This window comes from Falco cherrug, chromosome 14 (assembly GCF_023634085.1).
Source record: "Falco cherrug isolate bFalChe1 chromosome 14, bFalChe1.pri, whole genome shotgun sequence".
NCBI classification, from domain to species: Eukaryota; Metazoa; Chordata; class Aves; order Falconiformes; family Falconidae; genus Falco; species Falco cherrug.
The window spans coordinates 3,762,131-3,775,796 of record NC_073710.1 but is presented as its reverse complement, the minus strand read 5'-3'; the positions used below and the strand labels follow the sequence as shown (position 1 = coordinate 3,775,796).

The window sequence follows — 13,666 nt, the reverse complement described above, 5'->3', positions numbered from 1 at the left end:
ACCGAGGTGCACCCCTAAGCTTACACCAAAGGTGGAGTCAAGCGTCAGAGGGACTTGTTTTGAACCTTCTATCTACAGAGACGTCTTAAGCAACTGGAGCCTATTAAAACCTTAGTTTTAATAAAGTTCTGAATTAAGGCAATTTTTTTTTTAATCCACATTGCATAGAATCACCTCTGAAAACCTAATGTCATGTATCTGTAAGGATAGTAATTTGGTTGGTTTGATACTCAAAAGAATAGAGCCACAACCAGGTTACCTGGGTCAGGCACGGAAATCCTTCTGTGAGGTAGGGTTACATCATCCAAACAGACATATTCCTTATGGAACTTACTGTTTCTCAGCGTGTTTATATTAGAAGTTTACATTTGGTAAAAGAAAGTTAATATATCATGCTGAGAGCTACAAAAGACAGAGGAATAAAGATGTTTTCATAAACTTTAATTACTCCTATAAAATAACGCTTGCAGACTGGTGTTAACTATCATGATTGCTTACACTTGCATACTACTACTCCGTCCTCTGAAGACATGATGATCTCTCTACAAATAGTACTCTGTTTACAAATAATCAAACTTTATTCTCTCCATTGGTTTTAAAATGTAAGTGAAATGAATTTTGGTTTTCAAAACCAAAAAAGCAAAGACTGTTGTTAAGAAATGAAAATAAAAAATACCCAGTAGAGAGCACACCCTAGAGTTGTTTCCTGGCTGTTGTCTTGCAGGGAACTTGGCCAGGAACGCACATGCACCAATACCATCCTGCTCCCATCAGGTATGTTCTGTTTTGCAGAGAGAACAAACTTAGGCTTTTAAGTATAAAACTCTTATTAAAAGCTTTTTTTATTATTACATTATTCTTCAAGATATATGCCTCAGATTTCTGTCTCACGGACGAATTGGTCACGCTGTTACCGGTGAAAGAATCCGGAGCACTGTCACAATGGGGTTGAGAGAACCAGTACAGCAGCTGGCAAGAGCACTCGGGGCAGATGTCTGCCTGTCCCCACCTTTCTTGCCATACTATTGCATCCCACGGAGGGCAGCTCACACCTGCCCCTCGCATGGGATCACTGCTTTCCCCGACAGCCGGAGATCTCGAGGGGGCACCAGCTTGTGTGTGTGTTTCATAGCCTAGAGGTGCAGAGCTCTACCTGGCTATTACACACCGTAGTAACTCCAGAGCCAGCAGCCTTGCCTCACTCATGCACGCCCCCAGGCCGCTTTAAGGCCAAGCTGGCACCTCCACCATGCGGTACTTGCACCGACAGGTCCCCACCACCTTCCCCTCATGCAGTGGATCTACCGGTGATGCTGATGCTGAGGTGGATCTACTGGTCATGCTGAACTCTGACCACAGCAGTGCTGTGCAGGGAAGGACAGATGGGGTTTCCTAGCTACTTCACCACAGCACACAGAACAGAAAATAGGTTCAAAGTGTATGCAACATTTTATTGAAAAAATACGAATGTTCTGTACATAAAGTACAACTTAATGGGCTTGAAAAAAATCTCCAGAGACTTATTGGTTAATATGGGTCTTCTTTTCTTCTTTTTCCTCTAAGGGCATAAAGCATACAATGAAGCAGCAGGTCCCCTGTACTTGTGCAAGTGCAATCCCATCGCTGTGCGTGCAGCATAGCACCTGGCTCTACACACGGGACTCCAGCATGCTCAATGTACTTTGATGGATGGTCTGCAAGAAATTTAAAGCATGGAAGAACTGCACAGGACTGGTCCTTCAATCCACTGATAACTCAAAATTTATTGTGAGATCTCTGTTATCCTAAACAGTCTGCATCTGCATATCCAATATTTCTGACAAATAAATACAAAAATAAATAGGGATCTGGCCTCACAGAACCTCAAGTCTCAGAAGCAACACAATTTGTAGCAAGCTACATACATAATTTCAACTATATCAACATAATTTATTTAAATCTCTATCAATAAATGTATTAAAAGTATAAATTCTTATCCAATACTGAGAGTTTAGTTCTGGAAATAAACCCAGAAAAACAAAGTTTTTTCAGTCCTCTCTTACGTTTTAGTGTGCTCTTAGAAAATGCTTTATAGCTGAACTTTAGCAGAAACTAGCTGCTATATAATGTAATTCTATCCCCCAAACCTAATATAAAAAGCTTTTAAAATCTTTTTACAGTAACTGGCTTTCATGTCCTAACTTTACATACAGTTACTAAAAATACTGCACATAGCAGTGCTGACTAAAAATAGGTTTAGTGTTTAAACTACATGCACAAATGCTGGAGTACCAAAGCAGAAAATAATGTGGCAGCTTCACAATTAACTTATGTTGCTAATTGGATGGTGTAACAATACTGCAATCCCAAAAGATATGTATGTTGCAAATGGAAAGACTATGAATAGGACTGGATGAGGAGAAAGTTAGGCAAAAAAACCTTTTTTTCTTCTCCATTTAAAACTGGAATGTCCGTTATCGCCAAGAAGGTAAATGTAGACCAGTGCTAGAAGCTTGTACTAAATCAGGAGTAAATGGTGATGACTTCTCTGCCGCCTCCTCTAACAAGTAATACTCTCTCCAGACCCTCAGTCAAGACTTCAAGAAACTCCATGTCTGTTTCAGTAAAGTCAAGGACAAAAGAAATAGGCAACCCAAAATACACAGCCATTAGCTTCCGTACTGGCTTCACGCGGCAAGGTTTTGGTAGTGGGGAGGCTGCAGAGGCATCCTCTGTGAGATGAGGCCGGGGCTGCCCCTGTGTCAGCCAAAGCCTGCCTCAGCTGGCTCCAAAACGAACCTGCCCAAAGCTGAGCCCGTTAGTGGTGCTGGTGGCACCAGTTACACAGTCACACTCCCTCCCTGCTACGCTCCACGGATACCGAGCAGCTTTCAGGCACAGCGGCTCAGCCTCTGCAGGGAAGGGTGGAGGAATAAGCACCCCCATCCACAACCTCAACTCTCCTGAGCTGTAGTAGCTGTGGTTGAAGCCCCCTTACGCCAAGAGGAACGATTTTATCCTTTGGCCAGCACACCACTGTGAAACAGCTGTTACTACTACTACTACTACTACTACACAGATTTAGGAGAAACCCATCATTTAGTCTGTGATTTGTGACCTGTGACATACATTTTCTTTGGCACAGGGCAGTGAAAGGCTTGCTAACTTAACGGTACAAACCAAGGCTGAAGGGTGGCTGTGACAGAGAACCGCAGCGCCAGCCGGCTCACCAGATCACAGCTCTGCTTGCTTAGGGGCACAGTGCAAGTACCCCTCCGCGGTGCCCAAATACCGCGGGTTTGAATTTTTATCTTACCAGAGCACTGCACTTGGAGCTAAGCTCCCAAATTCTGCCGTGTGAGCTACACCCGAGATAAGCCCTCTCCTTCAGGACCTTCCTCCTCGCTTGAGTTCAGACACTGCTCTGCCCGGAGCGCTGGCTGCTGCCAACGCCTTCTTAAACATCTGCTACATCCGCTATCGAGAATTAAAGCAATAAATTTAATTTAATAAATAAATAAAAGAAGTAAGGATTTAGACACGACTCAATTCAAACCTCCAAGGCTTCCAGAGCAACCAGCGGCAACTTTCTCTTTCAGCAATTACTACATAACAGGCACAAGACAGTACCCTCCGCTCAGCGGACGCTGCGTCACAGCATTTGCGGCAAAATGAAGTCAAAAGCACAGATTAAACATGCTCTGCCAGGTGGACCAGGCCTTGCCTGAAAGGATACAGTTTTCATCTCCATCAGTATTCTTTGGAGGACCAGGCATGTTGAGGAGAACAAGTCTGGCATCATGGGATCTATTTACAATAACTTCATTTAGCTTCACTGCTGTGTGCATCCTTCGGACATTAGACTGGTTCCTGCAGAAGAAGCACATTCAGACTTACTGTTAGAAACACGCCTCTGAAAACTGCATTATTAAATAGGCCCTTAATAAAAATGCCCTTAAAAGCATACCTTACATCTCCTAAATACCCTGTTAAATGTCAGCTCGGCACGCAGTAATTTTTTTCAAACTTAACAATGAAGATACAGAAGAGATTTCACAGCATTCTTCAGGTACGGCTAAGTCCATCGGTTTAAAATCCCTGGAGCCAAGTCTCCAGTTTCCCAAGTTACATTGCTCTTCAAGAAGCGCATTTTATAAAAGTCTTGCATAAGAGGTTAAACCACATCTGCACAAGGGGACATGCTCTTTGACTGCGGACACCCGTGGCTGCAGAGCCTTGCCTTTGGGCAGCCCTCTCCAGATCCCCTCACCCCTACGGCTGCACAGACCACGCACTGCTCCGGACTCAGCACCGAAGAACTGCCCGAGACCCATCGGAACCAAGCGGGGCAGCGGCACCGCTGCGCTCAGTCCACGCCTCCCACGGGTGCGCTTGTCTTTTTGTGTTGAACAGCAGCTGACATCTCCAGAGAAAGCCTGGTTGCCTACACGTTTGTGGGCTGGAACGCAGCCTACAAACGCCTGGATGTATCCCTGCTTCTGGGGCCTTTCTGGTCTATAACAAGGATTTTAATCTTTCCTTCAGTTGGACACTAATCAACCACTCTGCCAGGCTATTACAGGAAACACTTATAACCCAAATATCTTTAAAATCTCAATCATGCTTTCAAATTTGAGTAGCCACTTGGTTCAAAAGTTATGGGAGAGAAGGAATAGATGCAGTATGATCCTGTAAGCTTCCACTCCTTAAGAATCCAGGCTGAGAGAGGTAACAGGACTAATTATTCAGAATCTCTTATCACAAAGTAACATCAATTCATGCAGGAACAGAACTGGAAAGTTTCCTTTGGGGATTATGAGCCAGGGAATGTTTCCTTCCTACAGGAAATCAACCATTATTTTGGTAACATAAAAAGGAAAACCAACACAGAAATAGACCTAATCAAAGGGAGATTATATTTGCAGCTTTGAGGATCTTCTTCAACTTACAGGGGTTTTGGTTCCTTTGTATTAATATATTAAAAAACAAATATTAGTGGAAACAAATCTAATATGAACTTATAGATTTGTTAATTCAGCTTTACATGTTTTGAGTGAAAGTCTTTAGTAACCCTCACTGGTCTTCCAAACATTTAGGTTTGCAAAGAAGTCTTTTATATAGACAGAAAATAGAAGATGCAACAGTAAGAATAATGTTTATTATACTAACAGCGCAATTTACTCACTGGGAATTGCCTCTCTGTTATTTCACGTTCTTATTTAATTCAGAGCCAGAACACCCTCTGTCTTCACTACGTCAGCTTCAGCAAGCCAGGGACAACACAGAGGCCAGATTATGTTTACAGGAAGTAAGGAAGACACCAGCCCCAGAAACAATATACTGTTATTATCTACGTAGAGTTTTGGAAAAAGAATTGAAAAACTGAAGGTTTGGTATTCTCTAAAGTGACATTTAAAATTGGCATCTCCCCAGCAACTTGAAGGTGTAGGCTATAAGGAAAGGGTTTGGTTAGTGTTCAGAAACTGCCAGAAAAAACATCACAGCAGTGTTGTGGAACGAGAGCTCCTCTAAACGGGTGATGTATCCCGCTTCCTGCGTCACGCTCTGCTCAAGAAAATAGGTTCAGACCTGCAACCGCCTCTATCCTGACTTAGTTCTTGTCAGGACAACTCTCGTATTTTGTTACTTGCTATTTATAATGACACTTCAAGCTTAAGTGGCAAATCCTGCTGCTTTTAAAAACATTACTAAGACTGCTCAACTCTTGACTCTTTTTCTTCCATAATTACGTATAATTTTCCTGCTTTTAGTTGAGAAAATGAAGTCTTCCCTCTCAACCATCTTAATGTACTTCTAAGTTAAATAACAAACTTACAAGTTTTCCCACTCTCTGAAAGCATGGAAGAGGAAAAAGTAGAGGTAGTTAACACCAAATTCATCAGAATTTCTACAGTATGATTCAGCCTAAAACAGATTTGAATTCTCACTGTTTTATTAGGAAGAAAAATCCGGAACTTTGCCAAGTATGCAAAACCAACTGAGTGAATTCTTCGTGTAAGACGTAGTAGATTACAGTAGGTCACAGGAGAGTCACACATTTTTATACAAAGCTAAAACGGACCTTTACTTCTAGCTATTCGAGGGGCACACACGTGGTAATACTAAGACTATTGTTACATGTCAGCGCTCCTTCAACAACAAGCCCATCTTCGAGGGTTTTACCACACACATATTCTACTCACAACCATTCTTCACTATCTCCACCGCTTCTTCCTTGCTGTGTTAAACATCCACACTGCACATTAGATAGTGAAATTACTGGTCTTCTTTAAAGTTCTGATTAGATCAGTGAAGTTATCAGACTGGTTTTTAATTGTGTGTTTTGTTGAGGTATTTGGGAGACAGGAGGAAAGTTGTAACAGGATTTAACAGCTCCAATTTAGAATTGGACTATACCAAGTAAAATATCAAGGGACGTGTGCCACATTTAATTGGTCAGAGATTTCTCAGGAGGCTAACTGCTGTCTTTTCAGTAGTTGGGTCTCAATGTTTACGGTGCAAGTTTAAACCAATGATCAGGAGACAAAGGGTAACAAAAGCACAGCGCATCTAGAGAGCCAGGAGGTGCGAGCTGTTGATTTAGGCAAGACTCACGGCTTAATGCTGATGAGATCTCTAAAGCTTCCCACAGCACTGCCTCGGTTCCGCTTCTCAGCGTCACATTTCTCTTTTGTCCAGGTCATCTGGATGTTCTCAGGAACTGAGTCCCCCTCATCTTCTTCATCTGAGTAGAGGCTCTCCAGACGTGCTATTGAATGTCTGTCCTTTACCAGCTGAGCCTAGAGGGCACATGAATGACAAGGTGAAGTCTCAAGACTTTATGTTCTCTGGTTCTGTTTAAGCAACGAAAGACTTTTTGTGCCATTGCACCCTTTATTTTTTATGGTTAATATAGCCTTTAGAACACCTCTGACACCAGGATACCAGGCATCTGCCCTGGCCGATAATCTTACACACCAAACGGACTCAACAGTTTTGATGGGTGCAAGCCATGCAGAATTTGGACTGACAGAAGCCTGTATCTACACAGGAAGAAAAGACAGTCTAACTCACATCATGACATGGTCTGCAACAATGGACGAGTCTGACTCAAAACTGACAACAAAAGCAAGCTGGACGAACGCATGCAGAAAAATTAGATCACCTGCACCTTTCATAGCTACGTGTCCTAACCATCCACACTGGAATGAAATCTTCAGCAAGAAAACAGGATATACTATAAATTGAGGCAAACTCCGGACATTCCATATAAAGCAAAAGGTCAAGAAAGGGTTGAGACTCACATCCTCAAGTTATCGAGTATCATTTACGTCACCAAGGGGAACACACAAATTGTTTCCACAATGCCTATACCGCCATCGTCTTCCCCCAAAACAAATGATCTCTAGCATGGTTTTACAGGTACAGTCAGGCTATTCAATGGCTACACGCAATTTTGGGAAACAAAAACGCTACACAAAGTATTTCCTTACATCTTCAGAACACAGGAGTTAAATTTAAGCAGCAGCTATATAAAACGCTACTAGGAAGGCACTTTGTGTCATCCACCTCAGCAGCCCATAGCAATCAACCACAAATGACATACCTCCCTTTCCCTCTCTGTTTTTGTCAGCCTCATTTGCCTCAGCATCTGAGATCTCTGCTCCATCATAAGAGTTCTCTCATAAGTATATGCTGAGATATCACTATTGTGCTGCAGAAATAAGAAAAAAATCATTGTGCTTGCAATCAAGTCATAACCAAATACCACCATTTGCATCATAAAGTGAAAAACAGGCTCATATCCCTTACCATTTCTACCACTTCTACCTCTGCCTCTATTCGGAGTTGATAGAGGAAAGTAGCCAAGTCTTTCTTCATCTGGATGCTGTTATCATCCATCTGAGCTACAGTAAAAATTCTCATTTTGCATTTTCTCCAAACCTGGTGAGGGAATGCAAACTCTCAGTATCTGAACCAGTAATATTTTGCTCTATGAAACAAACTTATCAATATATCCACTCTCGTTTATCGATACAGGCTCTATTACTGGACCTTGTTTCTTTAAACTACTGCACACAGCAGTAGCTGGGTGAGATTCTTTGGCTAGCTCCTTACTTTGTGCTGTTTGAGAAGAAAAGGAAGCAACATCAACATGCCTCCATCATGTACAATCCACCACACATCAATGTTGCCTTCATTGTAACGCTCATGGTTGCTGGGGTAGAAAGACACATTTTTGGGAACCAGCAGAGCCAGATGGGCTGCAGTTGTGCACCGAACGGTACCTACCCAAAAAGGGGAGAACAAACAGTTACTTCCAATTCTGCAAGAGTGATCTACGGTTTAAAAAAAGAAGAAAAAAGCTACTCACTGAGTAAGTGCCAGCAAACCATAAAAGTCATTGCTTACATAAAGCATGTACAGCAAGGCTTGCATAGACGGATCAGACCAAATGACAGAGCCAGGATAAAGCAGACTTACACAAGCCCTATTTTGTGCCTGAAATAAAAGCAGCAATCTTCAAAGCTAAGCGTGAGGAGAAAGCACCTGCTCTGCTCTAATCTGTGTTAAATCAGTGCACCACAGAGGAAGGAAAGGGATACAGGCAAGGAGCGTGTTAGCTCCGGTAGTGAAGAGAGACGGATAGGGTAGGACCAGTGAAAAGAAAGACTGTTTAGGAAACAAATTATAGTTTGCCATTAAAACAGCGCCTCTCAAGTCTGTAATTTGTAAACCATTCATTACAGAGATGAACTCTGGCTGCTAGATTAATCTTTGAAGATCTTTCGTAGGTCTTTTACCTACAAGAAGTGGTATTCCAAACACAGAGCAGTTTTGCAAGAAATCATCTACTTCACAATCAATACTGGTAAAAACAGACTAAAAACCAAAAGCAGTTTCACAAGGATTCTGTTAAAATCCCCTGTGTGTACCATGCGTGTAATAAACGTCGCAGTTCACAATGTTTGATTGCACAGAACCTTTAAAGCTCACCTATAAACGTCTTCCATGACCTTGGATCTTCGCTTTGCCTCCAGCCATACGGCCATCCCAAAACCACAGTATTATGTTTCATGCCACCCAGTCCACAGGACTGGATCAAGTGGGCAATTCCTTCTCGAACTTTATTGGCTACAACTACTTGACAAAATCCTTTCACCTTCTCAATGTCCATCATATTCTTAATAGTCTGCAAGACAGGCAAGGAAAAACCTTACAACCAAATGGAACTCTTTAGTTTTCCTCTACCATGTGGTTACAGTGTAAATTTCTGGTTCACACGTCCACAGGTAAAACACATTTCAAAGTGAAGTTCTGCTCATCTACCTTCCTTAATAAAACAGAAGAGAAAATGCCCACTAATTGCGTACAATACTTGTTTAGAACACACAGAGTTCCCTTCAAAAGACAATTATTTCTAAGACATTAAGATAAGGGTTTCTTGGCTTGTGCTATAATCTCTTACTCATAGTAGTAGTGATATCTGCGTTACTATCTCACTTTCCGTTTTCTAATCCTAAAACACTCACCTTTTTAAACCCAAGATTCATTAACTTCCTTCAGATTTTCAGTTTCAGATTTCTATGTAATATGCTGTGTTATTATATTCAACTTACAAATATAAGCACCAAACCTCCCACACCTATCAAGAACACCTTTATTTGTTTAAAAACTAAACCAACTTGGTCAACACATGAATTACTTTTCCCTTTATAACAGTTTTCCTGTACAGAAAGCCTCCGGGGAAGGTAACAGTCATGCACTGATACCGTACAGATGCAAGCAGGGCCACAATGTCATGGTTCAACAGTGCGAAACATGAAATGGTTTCCTAAGAAATTTTCAGGACCGTCCTTCAGTGCTTTTTGTAATACATTTATCACCACACTGCAAGAGACACAGCACATTTGCTAAGTTCGCAATAACTGACAGTTATTGAAATGTTTCTTGGTATTTCAGGAAGCTAAACAGTCCTCTTTCGTCTGTTAATCAGCATATATATACTTCCGTAGTAATTATTTCTTATAAATGAAGAGTTTTATGCAGTAAAGCTGTTTACACAAGTTGCAAGCATTGATCTTACTGTATTCCCAAAGCTGCAACTGGCAGCTGCAACTTGTTTGCAAGCCCCTTTCTGCACAGCTGCAGTACTCCTCAATCAGTCCTGCACGTCGCAGGTGCCTCTGATAGGCTTTTTTCCACGTTTGATTATGAAACTTATCTGCCCGCTCACCCCTTTTTACTTTAGGAAATTGTTTAAGACACTGACCTGTTCAGCAGCCTGGGCTTCTCCATAAGTTTCCAAGAAATTCCCCTGGATCACTGATCCTATGATAGTCAAACCTTTACCAGCTTTCAGCTGGGACGCAAAGGTTAACAGTCTAGGGTATTTTACGTGCAAATCTTCGTCAAGTTTCAGAAGCACCAGCAACTGAGGTCTGGAGGAAATAATAAAGGGAATGTATTTTTTACTAAGGCTTTAACAAAAACACTTCTAGAAAAAAGCATCTCTCATCACTTTAATTGTGCTTGAATATTAACTCTGAAACAGTACATTCTTTCTGTATCTCACAAATTAGAGGGGTTTTAATTAATATTTTATTTCTCTTGATTCAAACCAGGTTTGAAGCATTGAGGAAATTCTGCTGCATTGTTTTGACAGTAATAATACCCTTTCATGTACTTACTTAGCTTAAAAGGCTCGCGTTAGTGTTTTATTTCCGTGACTGATTTTCAAGGCTCGCTCAAGTACTATTAGAGCACACACTGTGTTCACGCCATAAGGCTGTCCTTCCAGATCTAGCTGGATACCGGGGCCAAACAACTGGGGAACACAAACATTCTCATCTAAACACAAATCCCACCTGCCTTATGCCCTTAAGGCATTGCTACACATCAACTAAGTTATTTTCTGTCTTAAGCTATGGTTGAGCCAGTGCAAAAGGATTTATAAAACTCTCTTCTTTGGTAGATTCATAGTCCTCTTGCTCAGAGCCTACGAGTTGTGCGATGTGGGAGTGAGAGGAGAGTTCTTGCCCACTTGGTCTGTCCTCAACAGACAAAGCCAGAGGGGAAAAATTTTGGCCACTGTTCCTGTTTTTAACTGTAGAATGACAGCAGTGACTTCTTTGGGCCCCCAGTGCAAATTACCACGGCCTCTGGACCTCTGGATTTGGAGATCTCCAGTTTCCCCAAGTTCCACTTCTGAATTTGCAAGTTCAGAGTCAGATTAGAGATCCAAAGGACACACCAGGTGTGGCCACACAGGCTCTGCACAGCAGGGCTGGGGCAGTGACATGGCAGCTTCCCGCAGGCTCAACACTTGTTTGTTTGGGTTTTTCTTAATATTCTGGGCATTTAAATTCATTCACACAGACCAACAGCGTCTTGTTTGGAGTCCAGTTTCACTCCTTCAGCGTAAGCAGATAACCATGACAGTGCATTTTATTAGTCCCAAAGCAGTACCTCCAGTTCTTTGTGTGCGGCGGGCCCTCCTCCAGCCTGAGCAAGGCGTATCGTGCTGCGCTGAGCGAAAGCCCGCGGATGCCATCACCCCATTCCTTCTCCGCACTGTGAAGGACACACAGTTTAGCCAGCTGTGACTGTGGTTTCATGAGTGTTTAATTGCACATTTACAGTCACGCTATACAGAAAGTTTAAGAATGTGATACACAGCACGCATGGCATGTGTATTTATCATTTGTGCATGTGTGTCTGTGATACCTGCCATGTATCACATGAGAAAAATGCAAATGTTTCAGTCCAACGTATATCCCACCACCACCATTCTGTGCTTAATTTGTAATCAACACTCCACTACAGAGAAGGCTTCCCCAGCATAAACAAACATCAGGTATTTCAATACCCAACTTGTTAAAATTAAGTTATACAGCCATGCTGCAGCCTGACTCCGTCGGATATTAACAACCCTGGGCAACCTCACCTGCAGATTCAGCTTCTCAAGGACTGTTCTAGAACAGACCTTTGCACCAGATACACTGGAATGCTGCCTTCAGCTGTTCTGGGCCCGAAATAACTGCGTGTGGTAAGACAGCAGGATAGCTCCTAACCAGGTTTCTGCTTCCAGTGACTCAAATTTCACCGGACACCTTTAGAGGCTTAACAACAAAGCACTTCAGGGGCTGCTGTTTAGCACTGACACAGCAAAACAATGAAAAAAAATAACTAAAAAGGAAAGCCTTCTAAGTAATATCTCTGGACAGTTCCTTCTCCAAATGTGAAGGGCTAGAGATAATTGCTAAAAAAAAAAAAAGGACCCTTTTCCTACCCTTTTCTATCCAGTTAACACTTACCCTTGGTATTCAATGTACTTGTAAATCATGCCTGCAATAAGCATAGCTACCAAAGCATAATACCAAGATGAAATAAACATCAGTGCCAGGCAAATACTCATGCCTAAAAATGAGAGAGCCCTACAAAGAAAAACACAGATATTAGTAAGTAGCGGGGTAAAAAACTTAAAAATAAGTCAATTACTCTCTTGCTCTTTTTTCTATATATTGTCTATTCTGCACTGGCAGTGAAAGTAAAGCTTCCAATGAATCCCACCAGTCCTTAAGAGTTTTAGCACCCTGTTGCTGCAACGAAACTCTCAAGCCATTAAATACCTGAGTCTGGTCCACTATGACTATTACATCAACGTACTCTTGTCTAGAACAGATACCCAGAGAAATAAAAGATGCCCACAGCCCTCACAGGGAGGGCTGCTCTTGCTCTTCTAAAACCCACAGGCAACAGCCCAGGCGTTGAGCATGCTGGCCTTTTGCTTACCAGTGATAGTATTTAAATCGCGGCCGCCAGTTTGGAGTTCTAAGAAGCGTTTGCACTGCACATGCGAGATTAACAAAGAGGTAACACATCAAGAAAAACCTGCAAAAGCAAAAAAAAGGCACAAAACTTTTTAGCACACATATTTATAGATTCTGGCACATACTTGAATCACATGAATGACTTACAGTGAAAATACATCTGCCTGTCATGTGTGCCTATCCCTATGATTTTTATTAGCCTGAATCATCAGTATAAAGCAGTCAGAAGAGTTTTTTGATTGGATCAAGTTAGATTAGCTACAACATCAACACGATCTTTGGTCTGTGATAAAAATAACATTTTCCCAAACAAAATGACAATATACTAAAGACATGTTTATTCACAGAATATTCCAGAGCAGAAACAGATTAATACGTAGAGCCTGAAGTCAGAGAATTCATAGAAATAATAGATGTGAACTCAGGCTCCAGTAACTTGCTTTACTGGTTGAAGATACAGTTCTGAAAGACAATCAAATTAGCAGAACTCAAGAACATCGTTCTTTCCCCTCACCCCTTAAACAGCAACCAGCCTGTTTCTTACATTGAGAGAATCGGAGCCACCATGTCAAGTGAAGCAATAAGGATCCCCAGCTCAGCGATTAATGCCGTGAGCAGAAGAGCCCATGTCGGTTCACCATTTGCTTTTCCATGACCAAAAATCTAAAGAAACAGAAACATTATGCCTATCTTCCAAGTATTTCACAAGGCTATAATTAAAAAAAAAAAAATTAAATTTCAAAATACAGTAGTAATTTTCCTACATACTTCCTTCTCTAGAGCAAGGAAAATTATTCTAATGGTTTTCTATGCTTCACAGAATTAGATGTTAGACTTCTTCATAAAATGACCAT

At 41.7% G+C, this 13,666-nt stretch overlaps 1 protein-coding gene across 11 annotated transcripts in view; it reads right to left on the bottom strand.

Annotated features, from left to right (window-relative positions):
- Window positions 1–1,426: 1,426 nt before the first annotated feature.
- SLC12A4 (solute carrier family 12 member 4) overlaps window positions 1,427–13,666 on the bottom strand; it is a 52,660-nt gene continuing 40,420 nt past the window's right edge. For 10 of the 11 annotated variants that reach the window (XM_014284499.3, XM_055726293.1, XM_055726297.1 and 7 more), the window contains 12 exons: window positions 13,357–13,475; window positions 12,775–12,873; window positions 12,297–12,416; window positions 11,449–11,553; window positions 10,253–10,421; window positions 8,977–9,172; window positions 8,098–8,267; window positions 7,792–7,923; window positions 7,586–7,693; window positions 6,595–6,779; window positions 3,716–3,849; window positions 1,427–2,594 (listed from right to left, as the gene is read on the bottom strand). In XM_014284499.3, coding sequence (XP_014139974.1) covers window positions 2,503–2,594; window positions 3,716–3,849; window positions 6,595–6,779; window positions 7,586–7,693; window positions 7,792–7,923; window positions 8,098–8,267; window positions 8,977–9,172; window positions 10,253–10,421; window positions 11,449–11,553; window positions 12,297–12,416; window positions 12,775–12,873; window positions 13,357–13,475 — 1,629 coding nt within the window. In that variant the 3' untranslated portion in view covers window positions 1,427–2,502. The remainder of the gene's footprint in view (window positions 2,595–3,715; window positions 3,850–6,594; window positions 6,780–7,585; window positions 7,694–7,791; window positions 7,924–8,097; window positions 8,268–8,976; window positions 9,173–10,252; window positions 10,422–11,448; window positions 11,554–12,296; window positions 12,417–12,774; window positions 12,874–13,356; window positions 13,476–13,666) is intronic. The other variant, XR_008735054.1, reaches the window with a different exon arrangement.